This window comes from Staurois parvus, unplaced genomic scaffold, assembly GCF_062004578.1.
Source record: "Staurois parvus isolate SC_StPar_1 unplaced genomic scaffold, SC_StPar_1.0 ptg002708l, whole genome shotgun sequence".
Taxonomy (NCBI): Eukaryota; Metazoa; Chordata; class Amphibia; order Anura; family Ranidae; genus Staurois; species Staurois parvus.
In genome coordinates, this window is record NW_028320504.1 from 65,950 (window position 1) to 83,307 (window position 17,358).

Below are 17,358 nucleotides of genomic sequence, written 5' to 3' on the forward strand. Positions count from 1 at the left end.
CCCATTGAAGCCTAAGGGGAGCGATTTCCCATTGAAGCCTACGGGGAGCGATTTCCCATTGAAGCCTAAGGGGAGCGATTTCCCATTGAAGTCTACAGGGCGCAATTTCCCATTGAAGTCAAGGAGGCAGTGTGTGAGCCCAGACACCAAGACACAATTTCTAGTCTCCATGGTGGCCTGTGATTTGTAGAGCCCTGGAGTCACGTATTGTTTGTCTGTTTCTAGTCCTCCTAGAGGTTACTACATGATGGGATAAGTCTGGTGTCAACTTCACCTCATTATCTAATCAGAGTGGGATGTTCATCCCAATGTGTAATATTTGTTTTATTGTTCGTGTGGGGACTGCCTGTGTTTCTGAAGTGTATAAAAACCTGTATTTCTGTTCAATGATGAGTTCCGGTTTGCTCCTAAGCTTGTGTCATCTAGTCCTTGGGTGCAATGCCCAGCTATAATATCTTGGGTGTGTCTCGGTGGTGAGGAAGCGGTTCTGACGGAAGAACCCAGGCGGGGTGCCGGGCTGTCCATCACATGGTATATCACAAAGAAGACTCTACTAACCAGATCCATGGAGAGGGTGGGGATCCAGTATAGAGGTGTCTATTAGTAACTGGATCTATAGTGGTGGTGGGGATCTAGTATAACAAAGAGTGGTCCTTAAGTAACTGGAACCATAGAGGGGGTAGGGTCCTGGTATAGCAGAGAGGATCTGTGGAGGAGATGGGCACCTGGTGCAAACAGGATCAAGGCCTGCCACAATGGGCTGGTGTGAGGAACAGTAGGAAGGACTGACGCACTGATTGGGGGAGAAGCACAGCAAAGTAATGGCCCACCTCTGTCCTGCAGGTACTAGTCAGGTAATGGACACTGAGCAGGTGGAGAGAAAACTAAGGCCTAAAAGTGAGGGACATTAAACAGGTGAAGGAAAAGTAAAACCTAAGTCTGCAGGCTCCATTTTTATCTGTGGTGCACCCATAACTAACCCTGAAGACCTCGGAACACACAACTGCCAACACAAAGGATTCAGTGGAGGTTTGCGGAGTGCCAGACCTCAGGGAACAGTCTATGGGGGGTGAGTGGATGTCTTGGTGTCCTGTAGGCCGGGTATATACCTCAGTGACCAATAAAAGAAGACAAAGTGACACTGAAAATCTGACACGTTTATTAAAATATTACAATATTTTGTATACATGTTTTACAGATATTTGACATTTTCTCTGCCCTGTCCAGTCACCACGTCTGAGATCATCATACATTGTCCACCAGAAGGGCCTTATAGACAATTAGGGCCCCAATCACAGGACAAGTACTATATACATCCTTCATCCAAGTCATACACACATATCCCGCTGAGTACTGTCTACACTGAGGGCAAGTACTATACCCAGTCAGAGTATTCTATACCCCGCCACCCAGTGAGAGGAGTATTATATATGGAGTAACAGACCCCTGGGGGAAGGGCTGACAGGGTAACAGCTCCACACAGTCCCAGATTGGAGCAGATATCTGCCTCCTGCCCCGCTCTTCACTGTGGAGGCGAATATGGCTTCTAGTATAACATTCCTCCACCCAAAGTTGATATGAAGACAGATTATAAAATGGCACATCTCCACCCGGCTCCATTATCAGCCTGTGATGACGGCTCCGGCTTTTCTTCAACGCTAAAAAATAAAAGTCAATGAGAACTGTAAGGAGATATGTCTTATTAACTGGCATCCATTCTGAGTCAATAGTTTCACTTGTAACGTCTCTCATTTTCTGAGAATAGTTTCATCTCACTGTAAAAGGAACCACCTTATATGGTCTCCCTCAGATATTTGCAGTTTCTATTCTTCACGTAACTATAATGATAAGAATGGAATGTTTCATTGGTCATCCTAAGATTAAACCACGCCCACTGAGTTCTGGGCTACAGGCAGGAATTGGTCCTTTCAAGAACAAATTACTGTAGGGACATTACCATCAGGAGCCCCAATCAAGATGAACTACGGCCAAATCGAATAAAGGGAAAACCCTACCTGTGAGTCAACCCAGACCATCTCCCAATATTCCCTGATTATCCCCCAATAATCCCTGACCATCATCCAATATTAACCCTCACATCCCCCGATTATCCCTAATAAACCACGACCATCTTCTGATAATTTCAAAATTTACATGGATCGTCCCCTGAAAAAACCTTGACCATCTTCTGATTCATTTACTCGACAATCCCCTGATATTCGCAAATTAACTCCGACCATTCCCCGATAATCTCTAATAAACTCCACCCATCTTTCAATCATTTCAACATCAACCCTGACCATACTCCAGTAGTACAAAAACACTCCAACCATCCCCCAATAATCCAAATATCACCCCTAAAAATCTTCCAATAATTCAAATAAGCCCTGAGGATGGGGGGGGTGTGAGGAACGTTAATGGGAGGATGGAGGGTGCAAGGAACGTTGATGGGAGGATGGAGGGAGCAGGGAACGTTGATGGGAGGATGGAGGGAGCAGGGAACGTTGATGGGAGGATGGAGGGAGCAGGGAACGTTGATGGGAGGATGGAGGGAGCAGGGAATGTTGATGGGAGGATGGAGGGAGCAGGGAATGTTGATGGGAGGGTGTGAGGAATGTTGATGTGAAGATGGTGGGAGGGAGTGAGGAACATTGATGGGAGGATGGCGGGTGTGAGAAACGCTGATGGGAGGATGACGGGTGTGAAGAACATTCACAGGAGAATGGATGGTGGGAGGAACATTGATGGGAGGATGGAGGGTGTGAAGAACATTGATGGGAGGATGGCGGGTCTGAGGAATGCTGATGGGAAGATGAGGGGGTGTGAGGAACATTGATGGGAGGATGGCAGATGTGAGGAACGCTGATGGCAGGTGTGAGAAACGTTGATGGGAGGATGAAGGGTGTGAGAAACGTTGATGGGAGGATGAAGGGTGTGAGAAACGTTGATGGGAGGATGAAGGGTGTGAGGAACATTGATGGGAGGATGAAGGGTGTGAGGAACATTGATGGGAGGATGGCGGGTCTGAGGAACGCTGATGAGGGGGTGTGAGGAACGTCGATGGGAGGGTGTGAGGAACATTGATGGGAGGATGGCGGGTCTGAGGAACGGTGATGGGAGGATGGCGGGTCTGAGGAACGCTGATGGGAGGATGGTGGGTCTGAGGAACCTTGATGGGGGGGTGTGAGGAACATTGATGGGAGGATGGCGGGTCTGAGGAATGTTCATGGGAGGAAGGCGGGTGTGAGGAATGTTTATGGGAGGATGTATGGTGTAAAGAACGTTGATGGGAGGGTGTGAGGAATGTTCATGGGAGGATGGTGGGTGTGAGGAACGTTCATGGGAGGAAGGCGGGTGTGAGGAATGTTCATGGGAGCATGTATGGTGTGAGGAACATTGATGGGAGGGTGTGAGGAACGTTCATGGGAGGATGGCGGGTGTGAGGAACGTTCACGGGAGGATGGCGGGCGTGAGGAACGTTCACGGGAGGATGGCGGGTGTGAGGAACGTTCAGGGGAGGATGTATGGTGTGAGGAACGTTAATGGGAGGGTGTGAGGAATGTTCATGGGAGGATGGAAGGTGCGGGGAACGTTCATGGGAGGATAGCGGGTGTGAGGAACGTTGATGGGAGGATGAAGGGTATGAGGAGCATTCATGGGAGGATGGAAGGTGCGGGGAAAGCTCATGGGAGGATGGAAGGTGCGGGGAACGTTTATGGGAGGATGGCGGGTGCCGGAAACGTTCATGGGAGGATGAAGGGTGTGAGGAGCGTTCATGGGAGGATGGTGGGTGTGAGGAACGTTGATGGGCGGATGAAGGGTGTGAGGAGCGTTCATGGGAGGATGGCAGGCACAAGGAGCATTCATCACATAGGTGAGTATAGGCAGTAATATGCAAGGTTTGCTTAAGGTATTAACCCCCCCCTCCCCATTAGCATTAACATTTTGAGGGTTTCTTCCTCTTCACCATTAGCTCCTCTAAACGTATTCTGCAGGGGAGGACGCCAAGCTCTGTGAGGTCCTGCGGGGACAGGGCCTTGATAAATTTATCAGACCTTGTGAGGGAGGGGCCATGAAAATGTAGCAGACCTTGTGGTGTGGGGGAGGGGCACTGATAAATTTAGGACTTTTCTGTCACAGATACGAAGGACCATGTACATACGGCTCAGTGACTCTCATTCGCTTCCATGATGCTTCTTCTGGATCTCCAGACTCTTCCTTCGGCACACTGACCTATAGAGCAAACACACACATCATTACACTATAAAGTACTCAAGTATACAAAACTTTATCAGTCTAAACAGTTTTCTTAGTAAATTTCCAGAAAGATCAGTAGTGATAATGTAAGTCTATAGGGGCCCTCAGTCATACAGCCATGTTCAATGAAGGGAATTACCGCAATCCCCTCAATCTAATATCTGTACCCTTGCTCCCCAAAACCTCCCTCCCGTTTTCATGTGCACTCTGGAACGCCCGCTCGGTCTGCAATAAGCTCACCTCTATCCATGACCTCTTTGTCTCCCGCTCCCTTAACTTAGCTCTCACCGAAACCTGGCTCCAAGCAGCAGATTCTGTCTCCCCCGAAGCACTCTCCTACGGAGGCCTCATCTTGACCCACTCACCCAGACCCAGTGGTCGGGAAGGAGGCGGGGTTAGTCTACTTCTGTCACCACTGAGCACCTTTCAAGTCCTCCCTAACCCTCCCTCTCTATCCTTCTCTTCCTTCGAGACCCACTGCATCCGGCTATTCTCTCTGATCTCTCTGAGGATTGCAGTGATCTATCGGCCTCCTGGACCCGTGTCCCGCTTTCTTGACAACTTCGCCGCCTGGCTACCCTACTTTCTCTCCTCTGAGCTACCCGCTATCATTCTCGGAGACTTCAATATCTCTATTAACATCAATAACCCGGCTACATCCCAACTCCTCCACCTAACCTCATCTTTTGCATTAGCACAGTGTATACAGTCCTCCACTCACTCCGACGGGAATACCTTAGACCTTGTCTTCTCTCACCACTCTACTCCCTATAACCTCACAAACACCCCCTTTCCCCTCTCTGATCACAATCTCATCACATTCACAGTCTCCTCGTCCTCTAACACCTATCCCACCAAACAGCAAACAATTACCAGCAGAAATCTCCGAAACCTAAACCCGGCTCCCTTCCATTCTGCAACTGACCAACTCTATGACAGCATCAACCCCTTGTCCTGCCCTGACCTGGCCACTGCTGTCTACAACAACTCGCTTTCATTAACTTTAGACTCGCTTGCTCCCCTAACAACACGAAGCATCAGGCCCCAACCTCTACAACCTTGGCAGACTGACCACACCCGAAATCTCAAACGACAGAGTCGCACGCGGGAGCGAATATGGCGTAAAACCAAATCCCACCAAGCTTTCACCCGATATAAATCTGCCTTCTTAACATACACTTCCTTCCTTCACGCTGCTAAACAAGCCTACTTTGTCACTCTCATTAATACCTTCTCTTTGAGTCCTTGCCGGCTCTTCTCTACTTTTAACTCTCTACTTTCTCCACCGCCACCCAGCGCCTCACTCACTGCTCACGAGATTGCACACCACTTCCAAAACAAGATCGACGCAATTCGTAGGGACATCGCCACTACACAGACACCCACCCCACTTAGCATCCCTCACACCATACCTCCCTCAACACTTTCCTCCTTTGACTTCGCTACCACCGAAGAGGTCCTTAAGGTCTTCTCAGAAGCCCGCCTCACCACCTGCCTCCTGGACCATGTCCCCTCACAACTTCTTCAGTCACCCTCCTCTTCCATCCTTTGCTCCCTCACTCATATCTTCTATCTTTCCCTCTCTACAGGTGCCTTCCCCTCCCCTCTAAAGCACGCGCACTAAACTCCCATACTCAAAAAAACCCTCCCTGGACCCCACCAACCTGAACAACCTCAGACCCATCTCCCTGCTGCCATTTACCGCTAAACTCCTAGAACGCTTACTATACAATCGCCTGAGCTCCCACCTCACTGACAACAACCTTCTCAACCCTTTACAGTCTGGCTTTTGCCCTCTACACTCTACTGAAACTGCCCTACTAAAACTCTCTAATGACCTACTAACTGCAAAAACCAACGGCCACTATTCAATACTCCTACTACTCGACCTCTCTGCGGCTTTTGACACGGTTGACCATCCCCTCCTCCTCAAAAACTACACTCTCTTGGCCTCAGAGACACCGCTTTCTCCTGGTTCTCCTATCACAGCGCTCTTTCAGTGTTACCTATAACGCTGCCACCTCCTATTCACTCCCTCTCTTTGTAGGGGTCCCCCAAGGTTCTGTCCTTGGACCCCTTCACTTCTCCATTTACACCTCCTCCCTTGGTCACTTGATAAACTCCCACGCCTTTAATCACCATCTCTATGCTGATGACACGCAAATCTATCTGTCTACCCCTCACCTCACCCCTTCAGTCTCATCCTCACCTCACCCCTTCAGTCTCCATCTGCATCGCTAGCCTACTAAGTGACATATCGGCTTGGATGTCACTCCACTTCCTCAAACTCAACCTTTCCAAAACTGAGCTCCTAGTATTCCCCCCACCCGTGCCACCTCCACTGACCTCATCATAAATATTGATAACACAATCATCAGTCCATCTCCTCATGCCAGGGTACTAGGGGTAATCCTAGACTCCCATCTGTCCTTCTAGCCCCAGATCCAATCGCAACCTTTCCAAAACTGAGCTCCTAGTATTCCCCCCACCCGTGCCACCTCCACTGACCTCATCATAAATATTGATAACACAATCATCAGTCCATCTCCTCATGCCAGGGTACTAGGGGTAATCCTAGACTCCCATCTGTCCTTCTAGCCCCAGATCCAATCGCTGACAAAATCATGTAGACTTCACCTCCACAACATCTCCAAGATACGACCGTTCCTAACCTCGGAAACCATATTATATCACACCTCGACTATTGTAACTCCCTCCTCATTGGCCGACCTCACCGCAGGCTATCCCCCCTCCAGTCTATCATGAACGCTGCTGCCAGACTCATCCACCTCACTAACCATTCTGTATCTGTCACCCCTCTCTGCCAATCCCTCCACTGGCTCCCAGTTGCTGCGTCCTGTGATGTATGATGGGATCGTGAATGTAAGGAGGACAAGCAGTATGGGGGCTCAGGGCCGCCATCACCCGTCCACAGAGAGGGGGACAATGATGTATAGAGGAGATATGTGCCCAATGGAAGAAGATACGTCTCCAGACAACCAACCATTCAGAATGTTCTATTATACCACCCATGTGATCATCCGCTAATAAACACACCTTCTATAGCTTCACTACATGAGGAGGATGACGATGGAAGGATGGATGAATGAGTGGAATGATGATGGATGGATGATGATGAATTGAATAACAATGGATGGATGGAATGATGATGGATGAATTAGTGGAATGATGATGGATGAGGATGATGAATAACAATGAATTTGATGGACTAATGATGATGAATGGATGAAATGATGATGATAGATGGAAAGAGATGATGGATGGATGCAATGACGATGATAAATAAATGGATGGATAGACAGATAAAATGATGAATGGATGGGTGGAATGATGGTGGTTGGATGGATGGAATGATGAATGATTGTTGGATGGAATGAGGTAGGTGATGAATGATGATTGGATGGAATGATGAATGCAATGACGATGATGAACAAATCGATGGATAGAGGGATGAAATGGTGATGAATGGATGAGAGTGGAATGATGATGGGTGAATAGAATAATAATGATGAATACCGATGGATGGATGGAATTATGAAGAATGATGGATGGATGAGGATGGATTGAGGGGATAATGATGGTTGGATGGAATGAGATGGATGATGAATTGTGGATGGATGGAATGATGACGAAGATGGATGGAATGATGATAATGAATGATGGATGGATGAGGATGGATGCAATGATGTTGATGAATAAATAGATGGATGAAATGATAATAATGAATGCATGGGTGAAATGATGATGGTTGGATGGATGGAATGAGAAGGATGATGAATGGATGAAGATGGATGGATGGAATGATGAGGAGAGGATGAATTATGGATTGCTCTGCATCCGATCTGGCATTCCGAGCATCAGTTGCATGTATGTGGTGCATGGACTTGGGTGGATGTAATGAGGAGGAGGAGGATGATGAGTGATGCATGGAATGATGAATGGATGAATATCTAGTAATGGGATGGACTGTAGGAGTCCATGAGGCACTGTTTTGGCATTATCAGTAGGGAGGACTCCAGACCTGGAGGAGGATGAGGAAGTGATGAGTAGAGGAATAGTTCTATTTCCTTACATGACGTCTCTTGGGAACTCTCGGTGGCACAGAAGTGTTTGGTGGCTCCTCGGGAATCGTTGGGATGACTCTGTGATCCTCCACCACTAGTGCTGCCATCTGAGCGGAGTTTTCTAGGAGACAAAATTGTCTATCAACCATGGTCCTCCTTTAATCTGACAATAACTCCTCTGTTTCCCACCTTCAATGGAACTCCCACCATCTGTGAGGAACCTGTGTGAGTATCACCCTCCATGTGTCCATCCCCGGAGTATCCATCTACCAGACCATCTCCTTCCAGACCAATCACAAACACTGAAAGAGCCCAGTTTTCTATGAATTCTTATACTGTACCGCGCTCCAATATTATCAACCTTTTGTGATTGACCTTTTTTGATTGTGTAAATTTCTTAATATACCACCTATAATCCAATCATTACTTACTTCTATGGTGCTTAAATATACAATTAACAAATTAATTTATAAATTTATAAATGGGGAGGGGCGGTGACGTTATCACACATCCACAGAGGAACGGCGAGTATATTTACTGAAAGCAAACACACCAGCCAGGCTGTCTGAAGCACGATCTGGATACATTGTATGCAAAGCGCTATTTAATTGTTAATTGTATATTTAAGCACCATAGAAGTAAGTAATGATTGGATTATAGGTGGTATATTAAGAAATTTACACAATCAAAAAGGTCAATCACAAAAGGTTGATAATATTGGAGCGCGGTACAGTATAAGAATTCATAGTTTATATTTATACACCTAGAGAGGGTGAAATTAGTGCCTAGCGATCTAATATTTAATAAATATTCACTTAAGCACACAATTAACACTAGTAATAGAGTAAGTTAACTCCTGGTGGCTCACAAAAAACTATTCTATTAAAATTGCAGCCCAGTTTTCTGTACGTCTCATAGGGGTTTACTTACTAAACCTGGAAAGTTCAAAATCCGGCTCACTTCTGCATAGAAACCAATCAGCTTCCAGATTGTATTGCCAAAGCTTCATTGAACAAGCTGAGGATAGAAGCCGATTGGTTTCTATGCAGAAGTGAGGCAGATTTTGCACACAACAGTTTAGTAAATAAACCCCACAGTGTCCTAATCGTCTTCATCCGGACACACAGATCACATCATTCTACACCCCTGGGGTAATAATACTACTACTACACAGGTATACAGACTATTATTAGTATAAAGTCCAGGCCGGGGCTCACCTCACGCCGGTCACCAGACACTCGTACCAGCTGTTCATGTCCTGTTGGTTGGATGACATCAGAAGAAGTTTCTCCCTCTTGAAGGACAACTGAACAGAAAGATTATGAGGAGTGATAAGGGGAGGGGTATAGAGATGAGGGGGAGGGGTACATAGATGAGGGGGTAGTGACAAGGAGATAAGGGGGAGGGGGATAGAGATAAGGGGGTGGTAACAAGGAGGAAGTGAGAGGGAGGGGTATAAAGATAAGGGGGTGGTAGCAAGGAGAAGATAAGGGGGAAGGGTATAGAGATAAGGCGGTGGTAACGAGGAGGAAGGGTATAGAGATAAGGGGTGGTAGCAAGGAGCAGATAAGGGGGAGGGGTATAGAGATAAGGGGGTGGTAGCAAGGAGAAGATAAGGGGGAAGGGTATAGAGATAAGGCGGTGGTAACAAGGAGGGGGAAGGGTTGGGTGATGTAGAAAGTTTATGGAGAAAAGACAACACTCACACTGATCAGCCCTCCTTGGCTCTGGGTGTGGCCCAGGACTCTCTCCACCCGGCATTCTCTCAGTGGGTAGATTGCCCGACAGCAGAATTTATGAGCGTTGACGGGGTGTAAGGGGTGACAAGGAGAGGTGACAGCCAGGACATCAGAGAAGAGGAAGAGCATGCGATGTTTGACCTCCTCTCCACTGGGTGGTACAAGAGACAGCCATCCTTCTCTGATATATCGTCTTCCTGGAAGAGAGATCACCAAGTCAGGGGGGATCGGGAAGGAATTGTTTCCCCTGGAGGAGCAAATTGAATCATGCTTTGCTGGGGTTTTTTTTCCTTCCTCTGGATTAACTGTGGGTATAGGATTGTAACTTTTTTTTCATGGTTGAATTGGGTGGACTTTTGTCTTTTTTCAGCCAGACTAACTATGTAAATCACCTGTCAGAGAAACCTAAGATGTAAGCATCGCTGTGTATTACTGCCATCCTACTGGGAAGAAACGTTATTCCGATCTCATCCTGGCTGACCACCTGTTAAGGATCCCTGCTGGGTCTTCAAGGATTTCCAGCACTCTGGAGACCTCCAGTACTTACAGTACCTAAAGGATCCATGCCTGGTCCTCCAGGATTTTCAGGATTGCTAGGATCTCTAGTTACAGGATACCTGCTGGGTCGTTCAGAGTTCCGGGACTCCTGGAACTTCCAGTATTAACAGGATCCATATCACGTCTCCCAGGACTTCCTGAAATCTTAGGATTTCCAATATTCACAGGAACCCTGCTGTGTCTTCCAGGAGTTCCAGGGACTCCTGGGACCTCCAGTACTGAGAGGATCCATATCAGGTCTTCCAGGATTTCAAGAATTCTTAGGACCTCTGGTATTCACAGGATACCTGCCGAGTTTCAGGAGTTCCAGGACTCCTGTGACTTACAGTACTCATAGGGTCCATGCTAGGTCTTCCAGGAATTTCAGAATTTCTAGGACCTCCAATATCCACAGGAACCCTGCTAAGTCTTCCAGGAGTCTTGGGACCTCCAGTACTCTCAGGATCCAGTTTTGTCAGGTTTTTGGGGATTTCTATAAGGATCCATTGCCAGGTCTTCCAGGATCTCTACTACCTTCAGGACTTCTGGAGCCCCCAGTAGCAATGCTGGGCATGTCCTCTGACCAGGAATGGAATTTAGGCATCGGCCAGTGCCACATCTTCTCTTCACACACATGAGAGCCAAGACTATAATACTTACCTGCCACTTGCCTGGCTACTCTCTCACCTGCCTCACCCCTGTCTGGATTTGACTACTCCTATGTCAGGAGACCTGCAAAGAGTCTCTGCACCATGAGCACTCCAATTCAGCCACTTGGTGGAACAATCTAAAGGGCCCACTCGGGTCATCTACCCAGACAGTACCATACATATACATGTCATCTACCTAGACAGTACCATACATACAACACGTCATCTACCAGATGGTTCCGTACATACATATCATCTACCTAGACAGTACCGTACATACAACAAGTAATGGGAAACAAAAGGTTCCCAGCCCAAAGGTGCATAAGCTTGAATCACATTTAGCGAATACACTGAGAAATAGTGGATGCCAAAGTTGCTTGTCCTTCCCTGGGACCATTCATGACGATGAGCAAAAAATCAGTCTTCCAGATGGAAGTGGTAAACTTGAAGTATAATCTAATGGCCTGAACCACATCCAAATAATGAAGTTCTACTTCCTTAGGATGACAAGGACTAGGGCACAGAGAAGACAAGACAATGTCCTCATTTATATGAAAGGTTGACACCACCTTTGGCAGAAAGGACAACCAAGGCCAAACTACCCACCTTATCCATATGATGCGGTAAGGGATTTCCGGCAAGACGAATCGTGATCGGAAATGCGCGATCGTGCACACTCACGGCAAAGATTGGCACCAGACGGCCTATTTAAGGAATGTCTCTGCTCCTGTTCAGTGCTGACTGGTCTTCAGCTCCCCCGTGTCCTGCTTGCTCCTGTATGATTCCTTTGTTGCTGACCCGGCTTGTTCCTCACCTGACTCTGATCGTTTTCCCTGAATTCGGCTCTGCTCCTGACCTTGGCTTTTCCTTCTGATTCTGTACCGCGCTGCCTGACTGATGATGACCCCGGCTATTCCATGACATTGCTCCTGTCTCTTGTCCTCACTACCTGCCTTGCTCCGGTGCACGCCTGGCAATCTGCAAAACCTGCTCTGCCTACTAATACTGTGCCAAAATCAGAGGAACATCAGCCTTCCAAGGTTTTCATCAGCAAGAGCTGCAAACAACAACTACTGACACTCTTGTTCCCCTGGGTCCTAGACTCCCTCCGTTCCTACTCTAGCGGGGTCAGGACTAGTGACACAAGTGAGGCCAACCTTGTCATTTCAGTCTCCCATCAGGTACGTGACAGATGCACCAAAAATGGTTGCTGCCATTTCAGAGACCCTATGTACCAAAATGATGGCCATCAGAAAGGTGTCATGACAGGAATTTCTCAGATATTCTATAGGGTAGGCTTTTGCAAGGTAGACAGATTCAGGTCCCATAATGGCAGAGAGAGTCTTGTAGGTGGAACAACATGTGTGATCCCCTGGATATAGGTACAAACCAGGGAAGGATGCCAAAGAACATTGGAAGAATATGTCCAAGGTAGAAAAATGGCCCTTTACAGTACTCTGGGCCATCCGATTTTGTTTGCGGAAAAGCCAAAAGTTGAACCACTGAGAACTTGCGGGATGATAACTCAGTGATTGCAATATGCAAAATATGCCTTCCAGAGATGATACTAGATGAAGAGGGAGGTGGACTTCTGGGCTTGAAGCCGCGTGGAAATATAAGTCGAAGAGACAGAGAGAGAACCTTATCCTTCAGCACCTGGGTTTCAACAGCCATGTTGGTAAAGCCAGTGACTGTACAGCAGGGTAGGAGGTCAAACCTTGAGAGGAGGTCTGGACCAAGCAGAGGACACCGTGGTACATTGGCGACTAGTTGAACAAGATCCAAGAATCTGTAGCCACCAGAATTACCAGCATGCCCTCCCCATCTATCCTCCGCAGCAAGTGAGGGAGACATTTCGTACATCAAGGAGTACTTTCCCCATTGAGCCACCAGTGCATTTGATACATTGGCCCAGGCATCCCTTGTCCTGGCCAAAAACTTAGAAACCTTCCAACTGAGTCTGGACGCAAAGAAATCCATGTCCAGTGTGCCCTAGCATTACTGAATCTGGTATAAGACATCCAAGTGTAGAGACCTTTCCCCTTCATCTAGACTCTGATGACTGAGATAGTCTGCCTGACAATGGTCAACTCCTTGAATGTAGACTGCAGACAAGGCTGGGACATGAAGCTCAGCCCAATTAAGGATCCAAGATGCTTCCAGTGCAGCTGCCGAGTTCTTGGTGCTGCCTCTGTGATTATGTAATTCGCAGTTTTGGACCCTGGTGGAGCAACTCTCAAGAAGAGCTAACAGAGTGAGACAGGTGGATCGCCCTGAGCTCCAGAATGTTGATGGGAAGCCTGGTTTCCTCTGGAGTCCATCAATTTTGAACAGACAAGTCACTTGTGGATGGATCATGTTCCCAGCTTTGCAGAGAGCCTCGATTCATGACTTTCCCCATCACAACAGAGCTATGGCTATGTAAACATAGCCATAGCCTTGTTCTTCCTCCCTGACCAATGATCAGGCACCAGGTGCCGGTGAGCAACTGTTTGCTGGGGCTTGTAAGTCGTTTTGTGCTGTGACATTTCACAGCAGATTTCCTCCGGTGGGGCGCACGCTCCCGTGTGGCATACGTGCAAAGTCATGTATATGCCGCCCTGTAGCAATAGAACTGCTATAGGACGGATGGAATGTGGTCAAAGGCTCCTGCCAGATTTTAATTAGGAATTAGTAAACCCTTTTATAGGATTATCTATATGCAACTTAAAGAGTTCTAAAGAGAGAAATTTTGGGTTACCACCTAACTAGTTGGTCCCTTCTATTATTTGTCCAATCTAACAATATACCCTCACGTATACTTTCAGCGATTGTTTTATATAATCCTTGGTATGCCTATTTTTTCATATATGACGCCTCTATAAAAATCCTAGGTGACTCCGCCAATTCAACCCCATTATAATCAGCATTATCTATGTGTGATTTTGTTCTGGGCGTTGGACCTCTGGTGGGATCTGTCTCTAGCTCTGCTTCCTTAACTTGGATTTGGTTGAGGTCTCCCCAGCTTTGGTTTGCATTTAGGCAACTATATGGACCCAGTTATACGTATATATGAATAATTGTTGCAGTGCTGAATACATTGGTAACTTTGAATTTTGGATTTAGAAAAGTATTTGTCTATTCCACTTGTAGCTCCTGATGAAGTGGAGTTTCTCCATGAATCGCATTGGGCTTGTGGAATAAATCATTTGAGATGCTTGAACACAGCTGAAAATTGCATTAACAAGGAGAAAACCCACTCTAATGTGGAAAACATTTTATTGAATAGGAAATGGTTTTTAAAACTTTTTTTTATTCAAAATAAACTTTATTGTAAGCAAGCATTACAAATCCTCTGTCCTAGCTCCAAATCGCTAGACAGAAAACCGAGCCGTGTGTTACAGATGGGGGTTTGTCCACCAGCAGGGGCCGCCCCCTAGGAGCGATTTCTTCTATTTTGTTGCACCTACCCTCCTGCAGATGGCACTATCAGACCCAGCTGTTAAGACCTGGAGACCTGTCCGTGTCTTTCAATGAACAGAAGAGAACATCTGATTGGACAATGCTGCAGCCGCATAGAAACATAAGAATGATCTGATTGGACAATCCTGCAGCCCCATAGATACCTAGGAATGATTGGATTGGACAATCCTGCAAATACATGTGACCTCACCTGGGGTGGCGATTCGGACTCTGCGTCCTTTCAGCAGTTTCTGAACTCTCTGAAGCTGGATCTCGTTCTCCTGAAGTTGCTGAGCGTTCTCTATGTACTCACAGGCTGCAGAAACCGCCTGAAGAGCCCCTGTGTGAGAAGGAATATTACTCGAGCTGTGTTATGAGTGGGTGGAGGAGGCTTCACATGATCAATCTCAGACTATTACTGAGATGTCAAGAGCTAAACATGACCAGAGCATTGCAAAGACACAGCAAGGATGTCCTACATTGGGGATCTGCCATGGTTGGGGATCTGTCATGGTCGGGGATCTGTCACGGTCGGTGATATGCCATGGTTGGGGATCTGTTATGGTCGGTGATCTGCCATGCTTGAAGATCTGTTATGGTTAGTGATCTGCCATGGTTGGAGATATGTCATTGTTGGGGATCTGTTATTGTTGGAAATATGCCATGGTTGGGGATCTACCATGGTTGGGGATCTCCCATGCTCGGGGATCTGCCATGGTCGGGGATCTGTCATGCTTGGGGATCTGTCATGCTTGGGGATCTGTCATGCTTGGGGATCTGCCATGGTCGGGGATCTGTCATGCTCGGGGATCTGTCATGGGTGGGGATCTGTCATGGGTGGGGATCTGTCATGGTCGTGGCTCTGTTATGGTTTGGGATCTGTCATGGTCGGGGATCTGTCATGGGTGGGGAACTGTCATGGTTAGGGATCTGTTATGGTTGGGGATTTGGCATGGTTGGGGATCAGTCATGGTTGGGGATCTGTCATGGTCGGGGATCTGCCATGGGCGGGGATCTGCCATGGTCGGGATTTGTTATGGTCGGGGATCTGTCATGGTCGGGGATCTGTCATGGTCGGGGATCTGTCATGGTCGGGGATCTGTCATGGTTCGGGGATCTGTTATGGTTGATCTGCCATGGTTGGAGATCTGTTATGGTTGGTGATCTGCCATGGTTGGAGATCTGTCATTGTTGGAGATCTGTCGTTGTTGGAGATCTGTTATGGTTGGTGATCTGCCATGGTTGGGGATCTGCCATGGTTGGAGATCTGTTATGATTGGTGATCTGCCATGGTTGGAGATCTGTCATTGTTGGGGATCTGTCATGGTTGAAGATCTGCCATGGTTAGGGATCTGTCATTGTTGGAGATCTGTCATTGTTGATGATCTGCCATGGTTGGGGATCTGCCATGGTTGGGGATCTGCCATGGTTGGGGATTTGGCGTGGTTGGGGATTTGGCGTGGTTGGGGATTTGGCGTGGTTGGAGATCTGTTATGGGAAGGGATCTGTCATTGTTGGGGATCTGTTATGGTTGGGGATTTGGCATGGTTGAAGATCTGTGATGGTTGGGGATCTGGCATGGTTGAAGATCTGTGATGGTTGGGGGATCTGGCATGGGTTGAAGATCTGTGATGGTTGGGGATCTGGCATGGTTGAAGATCTGTGATGGTTGGGGATCTGGCATGGTTTCAGGGCTTACTGGTTCTGGAATATATCCCAGCAGAGAGTAATGAAGGTAAGGAGGTCAGTCTGGGCACCTCTAGAGCCTGTGAGAAATGTCAGAGCTTTGCTGATTCAGATTGTCCTGGAGGTCCATGAAGATACACTGGGAGGTATGAGCCCCTGTAGAGGTGCACATAGGTGGTGTTATCTCGTACGACATATACCGGGGTGTACTCACCATTCAGCTGTACACAGTCCAAACTGCCAGGAAAATTATTCCCAACCAGATCTGTCAGATAATGCCGATACCTGCAAATAACATGGCAGAGGAGAGCAATGTGTGAGTGAAAGAGCAGGAGAGAGAATGGAAGGGAGAGAAAGAGAATGGAAGGGAGAGAAAGAGGATGGAGGGGGGCAGAGGGGATGGGGGGGAGCGAGAGAGATGATGGAGGGGGAGAGAGAGGATGGGGAGAAAGAGAAAGATGATGGGGGGAGAAAGAGAGAATGGGGGGGGGGAGAATGGGGGGGAGGGGAGAGAGGATGGGAGAGGGGGAGAGAGGATGGGGGAAGGGGGAGAGAGGATGGGGGAGGGGGAGAGAGGATGGGGAGGGAGAGAGAGTATGGAGGAGGGAGAGGGAGGATGGAGAGAGAGAGAGAGAGAGGATGGGGGGAGGGAGAGGGAGGATGGGGAGAGAGAGGGAGAGAGGGGCTGGGGGAGGGAGAGGGAGGATGGGGAGAGAGAGAGAGGATGGGGGGAGAGGGGAGTGAGATAGAGAGATGGAGGGGGAGAGAGAGGATGGGGGGGGGGAGCGGATGGGGGCAGAGAGAGAGGATGGGGGAGGAGTGGGGATGTGGGGGAGAAAGGGAATGGGGGGGCGAGAGAGAGAGGATGGAGGGGGGGAGGAGGATGGGGGGGGGAGAGAGTGGATGGGGGGGGGAGAGAGAGGATGGGGGGGGAGAGAGAGGATGGGGGGTCAGAGGGGATGG

At 48.0% G+C, this 17,358-nt stretch overlaps 1 protein-coding gene across 1 annotated transcript; it reads right to left on the reverse strand.

Moving 5' to 3' along the window:
• Positions 1 to 1,136: 1,136 nt before the first annotated feature.
• Positions 1,137 to 16,730, reverse strand: LOC149429411 (rho guanine nucleotide exchange factor 39-like; the record flags this gene model as incomplete). The annotated part of the gene is made up of 7 exons (XM_089666440.1): positions 1,137 to 1,658; positions 4,163 to 4,233; positions 8,351 to 8,463; positions 9,560 to 9,648; positions 10,049 to 10,278; positions 14,921 to 15,049; positions 16,610 to 16,730. Coding segments are annotated over 6 exons (750 nt in total), but the record flags the coding sequence as incomplete, so codon positions are not given.
• Positions 16,731 to 17,358: the final 628 nt, after the last annotated feature.